Genomic DNA, 14,684 nt, shown 5'->3' on the forward strand with positions numbered 1-14,684 from the left:
CAGAAAGGCGGTGAAGCGCCTGCGGAAGCACCAGCAGGTGGGCGACTTTGCCAGAGACTTAGCGGCCCGGTGGAAGAAGCTGGTGCTTGTGGACCGAAACACCGGGCCTGACCCACAGGACCCTGAGGAGAGCGCTTCCCGACAGTGCTTCGGGGAGGCTCTTCAGGACCAGGAAAAGGCCTGGGGCTTCCCAGAAAACGTGACGGCCCCCGGGAGCCCATCTCACAGCCCTGAACACAGACGGACAGCGCGCAGAACACCTCCGGGGCAACAGAGACCTCACCCGAGGTCTCCCAGTCGCGAGCCCAGAGCCGAGAGAAAGCGCCCCAGAATGGCCCCAGCTGATTCCGGCCCCCAACGGGCCCCTCCAACGCGCACCGCTCCCCTCCCCATGCCCGAGGGCCCTGAGCCCGCCCTGCCCGGGAAGGAACCCGGAAGAGGCCACGCTCACGCCGCTCAGGGCGGGCCTCTGCTGGGTCAGGGCTGCCAGGGCCAACTCCAGGGGGAAGCCGTGGTGAGCCACAGCGAGGGGCACGAATCGTCCCGCTGGGCTTCGGCTCAGAAATCGCCTCCTGTGCAGGAAAGCCAGTCAGAGAGGCTGCAGGCGGCCGGCGCTGATTCCGCCGGGCCGAAAACGGTGCCCAGCCCTGTCTTCTCAGAGCTCTGGGACCCCTCAGCGGACTGGATGCAGGCCAACTACGATCTGCTGTCCGCTTTTGAGGCCATGACCTCCCAGGCACAGCCAGAAGCACTCTCCGCGCCAACGTTCCAGGAGGAAGCTGCTTTCCCTGGACGCAGAGTGAATGCTAAGAGGCAGGTGTACTCGGGCTCCAGGCCTGCCTGCCAGCTGCAGGTGCTGACGCTGCGCCAGCAGTGCCTCCGGGTGCTTAGAAACAATCCGGACGCCCTCGGCGACGTGGGAGGGGTCCCCTACTCGGTTCTTGAACCCGTTCTGGAAGCGTGGACGCCTGATCAGCTGTATCGCAGAGAGAAAGACAATCACGCACTGGCTCGAGAGACAGATGAATTATGGAGGATTCATTGTCTCCACGACTTCAAGGAAGAAAAGCCACAGGAGCACGAGTCTTGGCGGGAGCTGTACCTGCGGCTTCGGGACGCCCGAGAGCAGCGGCTGCGAGTAGTGACCACGAAAATCCGATCAGCACGTGAAAACGAACCCAGCCGCCGTCAGACAAAGATGATCTGTTTCAACTCTGCGGCCAAGACGCCTCAGGATGCTTCCAGCAGGCAAGGGAAGTCAGCAGGAGCAGCTGACCCGGGAAATGGAGGGATCAAGCCAGCCCCCAAGCCCGCAGGAAGCAGCCAGGCTCCCTCCAGCCAGGGCGCCGGGGGGCTCGGGGACGGCGGCGGGGGCGGCATCATTAGCGGCAGCAGCAGCAGCAGCAGCGGCAGCAGCAGCAGCAGCAGCAGCAGCAGCAGCAGCAGCAGCAGCAGCAGCAGCAGCAGCAGCAGCAGCAGCGTCCTTCACCGGCTCCCTGAGGAGCGGGCCAACCCCTGCCAGAGCAGCAGCAATGAGCACGGGGCGCCCGCGGCCAAAACCCGGAAACAGGCTGCCAAGAAAGTGGCCCCGCTGATGGCCAAGGCAGTTCGAGACTACAAGAGAAGATTCTCCCGACGATAAACTCAGGACTTGCCTTACAGATAAAATCAGGGGGGAGGAGGACCAATGCAAAGTCAATGCGGGTTGGGGAACGAAACTTCCAATGGGCACCAGAACCCTTGGCTTGGTGCAAAGTTGAGCCTCTGAATTCTGCAGGGGTCAAGTGCTGGCCCTGTGACTTTCGCCTCCCACACCCAGCCACTGCCTCCCTCCTTGGAGGACACCTCAGAATTCACAAGATATTCTGAAGGCATTCGAATCAATTCTACTTTGGCGGTTCACTGATTGTTTTTTAAAAAACGCCCTAGTTGCAATCATAAATCAGGTACAAGATGTGACATTCTCCTTCGTCTTCCTTTCGTGTGAAATCATCGAGTGCATAAGGACTTCTTAGACACAAACTCTCAATCCGTTAGTTGACACTGATAACTGCGACTACGCAGAAGGTTTTGTGGCTGCTGTTGGTTTCTTTTAGATAAAAGGCCGGGCATGATCCTGTAATCGCGAGCCGTCCTCCTCTGGGAGGCCGAGGAAAGCAGCTCGCTTGAGCCCAGGAGGTGGAGACCAGGCTGCGCCAAACGGAGAAACCCCGTCTCCACAAAAGATACCAAAATTAGCCCGGTGTGGTGGCACGGCCCCCGTGGTCCCAGCTGAGGGGCAGCAGCGCCTGAGCTGGGCAAGGGGAGGGTGCACTGACCCTTCCTCATTCCACTGCACCCCAGCCTGGGTGACACAACCAGAGCACATCTCAATGCAAACTGCTGTTTAGTTGAAGAGAGCAACTCTCGGATTTCATACATAAACGCTAACAACTGGTACGTTCCTTAAGTCAAAATACTTTTACTAAGCACCGCATAGAATCATTCCCAATCTTTTCAACCAGAACCCCCGTGAAAGAACGGCGACACCTTAATCAGCTCATTTAGGTTCTCGATCAGGAAGTCTAAACCTGCCAATCAGAGTTTCTAATTACCATGAGATGACCGGCTTAACTACCTTGAGTTCACCTCCTACCAGCTCCTGCAGGCTTTGCTGAACGTGTGCATTCTAACTCAGGGCACTTGTTGGCTTCACGAGGGCAGGTAATCACAGGACCGTGTGCCAGATACGACACACGCACATACACACTAACAAAGACACACACACACACAAACACGCAAACGCACACGCATACACACACGCACACACACAAACACCATTAACTAAAGGTCGTTCTTAGGCGTTACCGACAGTGAGGGGTAGAGAGAGAAATACAAAGACATAAGCCACAAGGCAAAAGCGAGCAAGGGCAGCAGAAGAGATCAAAGTACTGAACCCTGGGCTGTCAGCAGAATGGGTGCTGGGAAGCTTATGGAAGCAGGCACCAGGCTGGATGCCGGTGCACGTCAAAAGAGTCCCTCAAGCCTGAAGAACACGTAAGGAGTCAGAAGAGGGTGCCACAGAGTTACCACCCTGAAGGAAGTCAGAAAAGCATTCGTTCCGGGGAAGGGGACATAATCCCATCAGCGACCGTGTAAAAACTCAGACATGTCCGGGCACGGTGACTCACGCCTGTATTCCCATGGCTTTGGGAGGTCGAGTCCGGCAGACCACCTGAGGTCAGGTGTTGCAGAACAGCCCGACCAATATGAGGCAATCCCCTCTCTTCTACAAAGACGAAACTCGGTTGGACTTGCTGGCCAGCGCCTGTAAAAGCAGCTACTCAGGGGGCTGAGATAGGAGAACCGCTCGAACCCGGGAGGCGGAGGTTGCAGTGAGCCCAGATCCCACCGTTGCACTCCAGCCTGGATGACAAAAGCCAAACTCCGTCTCAAAATTTAAAAACAAAACCTCAGAAAAGCTTCCCCAGCAAGGGCCAGAGTCAGCGCCCCTCTCTATTTCTTGACAGCAATTCAGGAGAGAATGTCAGGCGGCCTGCAAAACTCACAAGAGAGCAGAATATCCTCCCCAAGGCAGAGGAGCCACACCCTGTTTCTAGAGGTGGAGTAGCCACCCATCACCCCGCAGCCCCTCCCCACTCCCAGCCAGAAAGCCCAGTCCCTGGGAAGCAAATCCACCGGCAACAACCTTTCTTCGTGGAAAACGCTTCCCCTGCCAAAATGGAAAACAAACATGATACGAAGTCCCCTCACACAACGTCAATCCCAGATAAAGGGCTGTTGTCCTCTGTTGGTTCTTCTGCCTAGGATTTTGCCTGGCGGTGCTGTTATTTCCGCTTTTGCTGCCAGGAAGATTCCCTCTGTGTCTTTTGGAATCCACAGATGTGGAACCTGGGAACACGGAGGGCCAACGGTAGAACTCAGTGGGGTGTGTCCAGGGTGCAATTAACCGAATCAACCTGTGGGGCACAGCAGTCCACCTGGCGTGGACCGTCCCGACTGGCTGCCTTGGGCCGACGGAATGAATTCGTATTGGGGCGGGGCAGCCCAGGGGCCAAGGGTGGCAGGGCTGGAGCCCCGGGCGGGCCTGGGGCTGGCTATATAAGGCCGGGCTCTGGCAGGGGAGCTTCCTTCGGCGTTGGACGGACGGCGCACCGCGGAGGTCAGTGCGGGCTGCGGCTCCACATCCCCAGGAAGAGAAGCGGGCCTGCTCGGCTGTCTGCAAGGACCGGCGTTCCAGACCGAGTGGCCCGCTGCTCCGAGGACCCAGCTCGCTCCAGGTTGTGGGGACTCCCCGCCCCGAGGCCTGCGGTCCGCGAGGACCAGCGCCCCGGAACCAGTGGCCCACTGCTCCGAGGACCGAGCTTGCTCCAGGCTGCGACTCCACATCCCGAGGTCGCTGCCTGGCGACCGGGCAGCGAGGACCGGCCACCCCAGACTTCGTGGGTCCCGCCGCCCCGAGGACAGAGCCGCGACCGCCAGGGCAGCGACGCCTGCACAGCTCTGGCGAGATGGCGGCAGGGTCCACTACGCTGCGCGCGGTGGAGAAGCTGCAGGTGCGTCTGGCCACTAAGACGGACCCGAGAAAGCTAGAGAAATATTTGCAGAAACTCTCCGCCTTGCCCATGACGGCAGACATCCTGGCGGAGACTGGAATCAGAAAGGCGGTGAAGCGCCTGCGGAAGCACCAGCAGGTGGGCGACTTTGCCAGAGACTTAGCGGCCCGGTGGAAGAAGCTGGTGCTTGTGGACCGAAACACCGGGCCTGACCCACAGGACCCTGAGGAGAGCGCTTCCCGACAGCGCTTCGGGGAGGCTCTTCAGGACCAGGAAAAGGCCTGGGGCTTCCCAGAAAACGCGACGGGCCCCGGGAGCCCATCTCACAGCCCTGAGCACAGACGGACAGCGCGCAGAACACCTCCGGGGCAACAGAGACCTCACCCGAGGTCTCCCAGTCGCGAGCCCAGAGCCGAGAGAAAGCGCCCCAGAATGGCCCCAGCTGATTCCGGCCCCCAACGGGCCCCTCCAACGCGCACCGCTCCCCTCCCCATGCCCGAGGGCCCTGAGCCCGCCCTGCCCGGGAAGGAACCCGGAAGAGGCCACGCTCACGCCGCTCAGGGCGGGCCTCTGCTGGGTCAGGGCTGCCAGGGCCAACTCCAGGGGGAAGCCGTGGTGAGCCACAGCGAGGGGCACGAATCGTCCCACTGGGCTTCGGCTCAGAAATCGCCTCCTGTGCAGGAAAGCCAGTCAGAGAGGCTGCAGGCGGCCGGCGCTGATTCCGCCGGGCCGAAAACGGTGCCCAGCCCTGTCTTCTCAGAGCTCTGGGACCCCTCAGCGGACTGGATGCAGGCCAACTACGATCTGCTGTCCGCTTTTGAGGCCATGACCTCCCAGGCACAGCCAGAAGCACTCTCCGCGCCAACGTTCCAGGAGGAAGCTGCTTTCCCTGGACGCAGAGTGAATGCTAAGAGGCAGGTGTACTCGGGCTCCAGGCCTGCCTGCCAGCTGCAGGTGCTGACGCTGCGCCAGCAGTGCCTCCGGGTGCTTAGAAACAATCCGGACGCCCTCGGCGACGTGGGAGGGGTCCCCTACTCGGTTCTTGAACCCGTTCTGGAAGCGTGGACGCCTGATCAGCTGTATCGCAGAGAGAAAGACAATCACGCACTGGCTCGAGAGACAGATGAATTATGGAGGATTCATTGTCTCCACGACTTCAAGGAAGAAAAGCCACAGGAGCACGAGTCTTGGCGGGAGCTGTACCTGCGGCTTCGGGACGCCCGAGAGCAGCGGCTGCGAGTAGTGACCACGAAAATCCGATCAGCACGTGAAAACGAACCCAGCCGCCGTCAGACAAAGATGATCTGTTTCAACTCTGCGGCCAAGACGCCTCAGGATGCTTCCAGCAGGCAAGGGAAGTCAGCAGGAGCAGCTGACCCGGGAAATGGAGGGATCAAGCCAGCCCCCAAGCCCGCAGGAAGCAGCCAGGCTCCCTCCAGCCAGGGCGCCGGGGGGCTCGGGGACGGCGGCGGGGGCGGCATCATTAGCGGCAGCAGCAGCAGCAGCAGCGGCAGCAGCAGCAGCAGCAGCAGCAGCAGCAGCAGCAGCGTCCTTCACCGGCTCCCTGAGGAGCGGGCCAACCCCTGCCAGAGCAGCAGCAATGAGCACGGGGCGCCCGCGGCCAAAACCCGGAAACAGGCTGCCAAGAAAGTGGCCCCGCTGATGGCCAAGGCAGTTCGAGACTACAAGAGAAGATTCTCCCGACGATAAACTCAGGACTTGCCTTACAGATAAAATCAGGGGGGAGGAGGACCAATGCAAAGTCAATGCGGGTTGGGGAACGAAACTTCCAATGGGCACCAGAACCCTTGGCTTGGTGCAAAGTTGAGCCTCTGAATTCTGCAGGGGTCAAGTGCTGGCCCTGTGACTTTCGCCTCCCACACCCAGCCACTGCCTCCCTCCTTGGAGGACACCTCAGAATTCACAAGATATTCTGAAGGCATTCGAATCAATTCTACTTTGGCGGTTCACTGATTGTTTTTTAAAAAACGCCCTAGTTGCAATCATAAATCAGGTACAAGATGTGACATTCTCCTTCGTCTTCCTTTCGTGTGAAATCATCGAGTGCATAAGGACTTCTTAGACACAAACTCTCAATCCGTTAGTTGACACTGATAACTGCGACTACGCAGAAGGTTTTGTGGCTGCTGTTGGTTTCTTTTAGATAAAAGGCCGGGCATGATCCTGTAATCGCGAGCCGTCCTCCTCTGGGAGGCCGAGGAAAGCAGCTCGCTTGAGCCCAGGAGGTGGAGACCAGGCTGCGCCAAACGGAGAAACCCCGTCTCCACAAAAGATACCAAAATTAGCCCGGTGTGGTGGCACGGCCCCCGTGGTCCCAGCTGAGGGGCAGCAGCGCCTGAGCTGGGCAAGGGGAGGGTGCACTGACCCTTCCTCATTCCACTGCACCCCAGCCTGGGTGACACAACCAGAGCACATCTCAATGCAAACTGCTGTTTAGTTGAAGAGAGCAACTCTCGGATTTCATACATAAACGCTAACAACTGGTACGTTCCTTAAGTCAAAATACTTTTACTAAGCACCGCATAGAATCATTCCCAATCTTTTCAACCAGAACCCCCGTGAAAGAACGGCGACACCTTAATCAGCTCATTTAGGTTCTCGATCAGGAAGTCTAAACCTGCCAATCAGAGTTTCTAATTACCATGAGATGACCGGCTTAACTACCTTGAGTTCACCTCCTACCAGCTCCTGCAGGCTTTGCTGAACGTGTGCATTCTAACTCAGGGCACTTGTTGGCTTCACGAGGGCAGGTAATCACAGGACCGTGTGCCAGATACGACACACGCACATACACACTAACAAAGACACACACACACACAAACACGCAAACGCACACGCATACACACACGCACACACACAAACACCATTAACTAAAGGTCGTTCTTAGGCGTTACCGACAGTGAGGGGTAGAGAGAGAAATACAAAGACATAAGCCACAAGGCAAAAGCGAGCAAGGGCAGCAGAAGAGATCAAAGTACTGAACCCTGGGCTGTCAGCAGAATGGGTGCTGGGAAGCTTATGGAAGCAGGCACCAGGCTGGATGCCGGTGCACGTCAAAAGAGTCCCTCAAGCCTGAAGAACACGTAAGGAGTCAGAAGAGGGTGCCACAGAGTTACCACCCTGAAGGAAGTCAGAAAAGCATTCGTTCCGGGGAAGGGGACATAATCCCATCAGCGACCGTGTAAAAACTCAGACATGTCCGGGCACGGTGACTCACGCCTGTATTCCCATGGCTTTGGGAGGTCGAGGCCGGCAGACCACCTGAGGTCAGGTGTTGCAGAACAGCCCGACCAATATGAGGCAATCCCCTCTCTTCTACAAAGACGAAACTCGGTTGGACTTGCTGGCCAGCGCCTGTAAAAGCAGCTACTCAGGGGGCTGAGATAGGAGAACCGCTCGAACCCGGGAGGCGGAGGTTGCAGTGAGCCCAGATCCCACCGTTGCACTCCAGCCTGGATGACAAAAGCCAAACTCCGTCTCAAAATTTAAAAACAAAACCTCAGAAAAGCTTCCCCAGCAAGGGCCAGAGTCAGCGCCCCTCTCTATTTCTTGACAGCAATTCAGGAGAGAATGTCAGGCGGCCTGCAAAACTCACAAGAGAGCAGAATATCCTCCCCAAGGCAGAGGAGCCACACCCTGTTTCTAGAGGTGGAGTAGCCACCCATCACCCCGCAGCCCCTCCCCACTCCCAGCCAGAAAGCCCAGTCCCTGGGAAGCAAATCCACCGGCAACAACCTTTCTTCGTGGAAAACGCTTCCCCTGCCAAAATGGAAAACAAACATGATACGAAGTCCCCTCACACAACGTCAATCCCAGATAAAGGGCTGTTGTCCTCTGTTGGTTCTTCTGCCTAGGATTTTGCCTGGCGGTGCTGTTATTTCCGCTTTTGCTGCCAGGAAGATTCCCTCTGTGTCTTTTGGAATCCACAGATGTGGAACCTGGGAACACGGAGGGCCAACGGTAGAACTCAGTGGGGTGTGTCCAGGGTGCAATTAACCGAATCAACCTGTGGGGCACAGCAGTCCACCTGGCGTGGACCGTCCCGACTGGCTGCCTTGGGCCGACGGAATGAATTCGTATTGGGGCGGGGCAGCCCAGGGGCCAAGGGTGGCAGGGCTGGAGCCCCGGGCGGGCCTGGGGCTGGCTATATAAGGCCGGGCTCTGGCAGGGGAGCTTCCTTCGGCGTTGGACGGACGGCGCACCGCGGAGGTCAGTGCGGGCTGCGGCTCCACATCCCCAGGAAGAGAAGCGGGCCTGCTCGGCTGTCTGCAAGGACCGGCGTTCCAGACCGAGTGGCCCGCTGCTCCGAGGACCCAGCTCGCTCCAGGTTGTGGGGACTCCCCGCCCCGAGGCCTGCGGTCCGCGAGGACCAGCGCCCCGGAACCAGTGGCCCACTGCTCCGAGGACCGAGCTTGCTCCAGGCTGCGACTCCACATCCCGAGGTCGCTGCCTGGCGACCGGGCAGCGAGGACCGGCCACCCCAGACTTCGTGGGTCCCGCCGCCCCGAGGACAGAGCCGCGACCGCCAGGGCAGCGACGCCTGCACAGCTCTGGCGAGATGGCGGCAGGGTCCACTACGCTGCGCGCGGTGGAGAAGCTGCAGGTGCGTCTGGCCACTAAGACGGACCCGAGAAAGCTAGAGAAATATTTGCAGAAACTCTCCGCCTTGCCCATGACGGCAGACATCCTGGCGGAGACTGGAATCAGAAAGGCGGTGAAGCGCCTGCGGAAGCACCAGCAGGTGGGCGACTTTGCCAGAGACTTAGCGGCCCGGTGGAAGAAGCTGGTGCTTGTGGACCGAAACACCGGGCCTGACCCACAGGACCCTGAGGAGAGCGCTTCCCGACAGTGCTTCGGGGAGGCTCTTCAGGACCAGGAAAAGGCCTGGGGCTTCCCAGAAAACGCGACGGCCCCCGGGAGCCCATCTCACAGCCCTGAACACAGACGGACAGCGCGCAGAACACCTCCGGGGCAACAGAGACCTCACCCGAGGTCTCCCAGTCGCGAGCCCAGAGCCGAGAGAAAGCGCCCCAGAATGGCCCCAGCTGATTCCGGCCCCCAACGGGCCCCTCCAACGCGCACCGCTCCCCTCCCCATGCCCGAGGGCCCTGAGCCCGCCCTGCCCGGGAAGGAACCCGGAAGAGGCCACGCTCACGCCGCTCAGGGCGGGCCTCTGCTGGGTCAGGGCTGCCAGGGCCAACTCCAGGGGGAAGCCGTGGTGAGCCACAGCGAGGGGCACGAATCGTCCCGCTGGGCTTCGGCTCAGAAATCGCCTCCTGTGCAGGAAAGCCAGTCAGAGAGGCTGCAGGCGGCCGGCGCTGATTCCGCCGGGCCGAAAACGGTGCCCAGCCCTGTCTTCTCAGAGCTCTGGGACCCCTCAGCGGACTGGATGCAGGCCAACTACGATCTGCTGTCCGCTTTTGAGGCCATGACCTCCCAGGCACAGCCAGAAGCACTCTCCGCGCCAACGTTCCAGGAGGAAGCTGCTTTCCCTGGACGCAGAGTGAATGCTAAGAGGCAGGTGTACTCGGGCTCCAGGCCTGCCTGCCAGCTGCAGGTGCTGACGCTGCGCCAGCAGTGCCTCCGGGTGCTTAGAAACAATCCGGACGCCCTCGGCGACGTGGGAGGGGTCCCCTACTCGGTTCTTGAACCCGTTCTGGAAGCGTGGACGCCTGATCAGCTGTATCGCAGAGAGAAAGACAATCACGCACTGGCTCGAGAGACAGATGAATTATGGAGGATTCATTGTCTCCACGACTTCAAGGAAGAAAAGCCACAGGAGCACGAGTCTTGGCGGGAGCTGTACCTGCGGCTTCGGGACGCCCGAGAGCAGCGGCTGCGAGTAGTGACCACGAAAATCCGATCAGCACGTGAAAACGAACCCAGCCGCCGTCAGACAAAGATGATCTGTTTCAACTCTGCGGCCAAGACGCCTCAGGATGCTTCCAGCAGGCAAGGGAAGTCAGCAGGAGCAGCTGACCCGGGAAATGGAGGGATCAAGCCAGCCCCCAAGCCCGCAGGAAGCAGCCAGGCTCCCTCCAGCCAGGGCGCCGGGGGGCTCGGGGACGGCGGCGGGGGCGGCATCATTAGCGGCAGCAGCAGCAGCAGCAGCGGCAGCAGCAGCAGCAGCAGCAGCAGCAGCAGCAGCAGCAGCAGCAGCAGCAGCGTCCTTCACCGGCTCCCTGAGGAGCGGGCCAACCCCTGCCAGAGCAGCAGCAATGAGCACGGGGCGCCCGCGGCCAAAACCCGGAAACAGGCTGCCAAGAAAGTGGCCCCGCTGATGGCCAAGGCAGTTCGAGACTACAAGAGAAGATTCTCCCGACGATAAACTCAGGACTTGCCTTACAGATAAAATCAGGGGGGAGGAGGACCAATGCAAAGTCAATGCGGGTTGGGGAACGAAACTTCCAATGGGCACCAGAACCCTTGGCTTGGTGCAAAGTTGAGCCTCTGAATTCTGCAGGGGTCAAGTGCTGGCCCTGTGACTTTCGCCTCCCACACCCAGCCACTGCCTCCCTCCTTGGAGGACACCTCAGAATTCACAAGATATTCTGAAGGCATTCGAATCAATTCTACTTTGGCGGTTCACTGATTGTTTTTTAAAAAACGCCCTAGTTGCAATCATAAATCAGGTACAAGATGTGACATTCTCCTTCGTCTTCCTTTCGTGTGAAATCATCGAGTGCATAAGGACTTCTTAGACACAAACTCTCAATCCGTTAGTTGACACTGATAACTGCGACTACGCAGAAGGTTTTGTGGCTGCTGTTGGTTTCTTTTAGATAAAAGGCCGGGCATGATCCTGTAATCGCGAGCCGTCCTCCTCTGGGAGGCCGAGGAAAGCAGCTCGCTTGAGCCCAGGAGGTGGAGACCAGGCTGCGCCAAACGGAGAAACCCCGTCTCCACAAAAGATACCAAAATTAGCCCGGTGTGGTGGCACGGCCCCCGTGGTCCCAGCTGAGGGGCAGCAGCGCCTGAGCTGGGCAAGGGGAGGGTGCACTGACCCTTCCTCATTCCACTGCACCCCAGCCTGGGTGACACAACCAGAGCACATCTCAATGCAAACTGCTGTTTAGTTGAAGAGAGCAACTCTCGGATTTCATACATAAACGCTAACAACTGGTACGTTCCTTAAGTCAAAATACTTTTACTAAGCACCGCATAGAATCATTCCCAATCTTTTCAACCAGAACCCCCGTGAAAGAACGGCGACACCTTAATCAGCTCATTTAGGTTCTCGATCAGGAAGTCTAAACCTGCCAATCAGAGTTTCTAATTACCATGAGATGACCGGCTTAACTACCTTGAGTTCACCTCCTACCAGCTCCTGCAGGCTTTGCTGAACGTGTGCATTCTAACTCAGGGCACTTGTTGGCTTCACGAGGGCAGGTAATCACAGGACCGTGTGCCAGATACGACACACGCACATACACACTAACAAAGACACACACACACACAAACACGCAAACGCACACGCATACACACACGCACACACACAAACACCATTAACTAAAGGTCGTTCTTAGGCGTTACCGACAGTGAGGGGTAGAGAGAGAAATACAAAGACATAAGCCACAAGGCAAAAGCGAGCAAGGGCAGCAGAAGAGATCAAAGTACTGAACCCTGGGCTGTCAGCAGAATGGGTGCTGGGAAGCTTATGGAAGCAGGCACCAGGCTGGATGCCGGTGCACGTCAAAAGAGTCCCTCAAGCCTGAAGAACACGTAAGGAGTCAGAAGAGGGTGCCACAGAGTTACCACCCTGAAGGAAGTCAGAAAAGCATTCGTTCCGGGGAAGGGGACATAATCCCATCAGCGACCGTGTAAAAACTCAGACATGTCCGGGCACGGTGACTCACGCCTGTATTCCCATGGCTTTGGGAGGTCGAGGCCGGCAGACCACCTGAGGTCAGGTGTTGCAGAACAGCCCGACCAATATGAGGCAATCCCCTCTCTTCTACAAAGACGAAACTCGGTTGGACTTGCTGGCCAGCGCCTGTAAAAGCAGCTACTCAGGGGGCTGAGATAGGAGAACCGCTCGAACCCGGGAGGCGGAGGTTGCAGTGAGCCCAGATCCCACCGTTGCACTCCAGCCTGGATGACAAAAGCCAAACTCCGTCTCAAAATTTAAAAACAAAACCTCAGAAAAGCTTCCCCAGCAAGGGCCAGAGTCAGCGCCCCTCTCTATTTCTTGACAGCAATTCAGGAGAGAATGTCAGGCGGCCTGCAAAACTCACAAGAGAGCAGAATATCCTCCCCAAGGCAGAGGAGCCACACCCTGTTTCTAGAGGTGGAGTAGCCACCCATCACCCCGCAGCCCCTCCCCACTCCCAGCCAGAAAGCCCAGTCCCTGGGAAGCAAATCCACCGGCAACAACCTTTCTTCGTGGAAAACGCTTCCCCTGCCAAAATGGAAAACAAACATGATACGAAGTCCCCTCACACAACGTCAATCCCAGATAAAGGGCTGTTGTCCTCTGTTGGTTCTTCTGCCTAGGATTTTGCCTGGCGGTGCTGTTATTTCCGCTTTTGCTGCCAGGAAGATTCCCTCTGTGTCTTTTGGAATCCACAGATGTGGAACCTGGGAACACGGAGGGCCAACGGTAGAACTCAGTGGGGTGTGTCCAGGGTGCAATTAACCGAATCAACCTGTGGGGCACAGCAGTCCACCTGGCGTGGACCGTCCCGACTGGCTGCCTTGGGCCGACGGAATGAATTCGTATTGGGGCGGGGCAGCCCAGGGGCCAAGGGTGGCAGGGCTGGAGCCCCGGGCGGGCCTGGGGCTGGCTATATAAGGCCGGGCTCTGGCAGGGGAGCTTCCTTCGGCGTTGGACGGACGGCGCACCGCGGAGGTCAGTGCGGGCTGCGGCTCCACATCCCCAGGAAGAGAAGCGGGCCTGCTCGGCTGTCTGCAAGGACCGGCGTTCCAGACCGAGTGGCCCGCTGCTCCGAGGACCCAGCTCGCTCCAGGTTGTGGGGACTCCCCGCCCCGAGGCCTGCGGTCCGCGAGGACCAGCGCCCCGGAACCAGTGGCCCACTGCTCCGAGGACCGAGCTTGCTCCAGGCTGCGACTCCACATCCCGAGGTCGCTGCCTGGCGACCGGGCAGCGAGGACCGGCCACCCCAGACTTCGTGGGTCCCGCCGCCCCGAGGACAGAGCCGCGACCGCCAGGGCAGCGACGCCTGCACAGCTCTGGCGAGATGGCGGCAGGGTCCACTACGCTGCGCGCGGTGGAGAAGCTGCAGGTGCGTCTGGCCACTAAGACGGACCCGAGAAAGCTAGAGAAATATTTGCAGAAACTCTCCGCCTTGCCCATGACGGCAGACATCCTGGCGGAGACTGGAATCAGAAAGGCGGTGAAGCGCCTGCGGAAGCACCAGCAGGTGGGCGACTTTGCCAGAGACTTAGCGGCCCGGTGGAAGAAGCTGGTGCTTGTGGACCGAAACACCGGGCCTGACCCACAGGACCCTGAGGAGAGCGCTTCCCGACAGTGCTTCGGGGAGGCTCTTCAGGACCAGGAAAAGGCCTGGGGCTTCCCAGAAAACGTGACGGCCCCCGGGAGCCCATCTCACAGCCCTGAACACAGACGGACAGCGCGCAGAACACCTCCGGGGCAACAGAGACCTCACCCGAGGTCTCCCAGTCGCGAGCCCAGAGCCGAGAGAAAGCGCCCCAGAATGGCCCCAGCTGATTCCGGCCCCCAACGGGCCCCTCCAACGCGCACCGCTCCCCTCCCCATGCCCGAGGGCCCTGAGCCCGCCCTGCCCGGGAAGGAACCCGGAAGAGGCCACGCTCACGCCGCTCAGGGCGGGCCTCTGCTGGGTCAGGGCTGCCAGGGCCAACTCCAGGGGGAAGCCGTGGTGAGCCACAGCGAGGGGCACGAATCGTCCCGCTGGGCTTCGGCTCAGAAATCGCCTCCTGTGCAGGAAAGCCAGTCAGAGAGGCTGCAGGCGGCCGGCGCTGATTCCGCCGGGCCGAAAACGGTGCCCAGCCCTGTCTTCTCAGAGCTCTGGGACCCCTCAGCGGACTGGATGCAGGCCAACTACGATCTGCTGTCCGCTTTTGAGGCCATGACCTCCCAGGCACAGCCAGAAGCACTCTCCGCGCCAA

General features: G+C 59.2%; 3 protein-coding genes across 4 annotated transcripts in view; 2 read left to right on the plus strand and 1 right to left on the minus strand.

Moving 5' to 3' along the window:
• The window catches only part of KATNAL2 (katanin catalytic subunit A1 like 2), a 274,880-nt gene that overhangs the window by 196,514 nt on the left and 63,682 nt on the right, over positions 1–14,684 (minus strand). The window lies entirely within an intron of this gene.
• Positions 4,491–6,266, plus strand: LOC129457634 (elongin-A3-like). The gene is made up of 2 exons (XM_063614001.1): positions 4,491–6,046; positions 6,146–6,266. Exons 1-2 carry the CDS (start codon positions 4,512–4,514, stop codon positions 6,264–6,266), a joined length of 1,656 nt encoding a protein of 551 aa, XP_063470071.1. The 5' UTR covers positions 4,491–4,511.
• Positions 9,115–10,905, plus strand: LOC129457639 (elongin-A3-like). The gene is made up of 2 exons (XM_063614003.1): positions 9,115–10,670; positions 10,785–10,905. Exons 1-2 carry the CDS (start codon positions 9,136–9,138, stop codon positions 10,903–10,905), a joined length of 1,656 nt encoding a protein of 551 aa, XP_063470073.1. The 5' UTR covers positions 9,115–9,135.

This window comes from Symphalangus syndactylus, chromosome 1, assembly GCF_028878055.3.
Source record: "Symphalangus syndactylus isolate Jambi chromosome 1, NHGRI_mSymSyn1-v2.1_pri, whole genome shotgun sequence".
NCBI classification, from domain to species: Eukaryota; Metazoa; Chordata; class Mammalia; order Primates; family Hylobatidae; genus Symphalangus; species Symphalangus syndactylus.

What these genes read in the sequence shown, in the direction of transcription:
- LOC129457634 (XM_063614001.1), top strand. Translation starts at nt 4,512, where the DNA reads ATGGCGGCAGGGTCCACTACGCTGCGCGCGGTGGAGAAGCTGCAGGTG. An exon ending in GGGGGCGGCATCATTAGCGG is followed by an intron (nt 6,047 to 6,145) that starts CAGCAGCAGCAG and finishes CAACCCCTGCCA; the next exon opens with GAGCAGCAGCAATGAGCACG.
- LOC129457639 (XM_063614003.1), top strand. Translation starts at nt 9,136, where the DNA reads ATGGCGGCAGGGTCCACTACGCTGCGCGCGGTGGAGAAGCTGCAGGTG. An exon ending in GGGGGCGGCATCATTAGCGG is followed by an intron (nt 10,671 to 10,784) that starts CAGCAGCAGCAG and finishes CAACCCCTGCCA; the next exon opens with GAGCAGCAGCAATGAGCACG.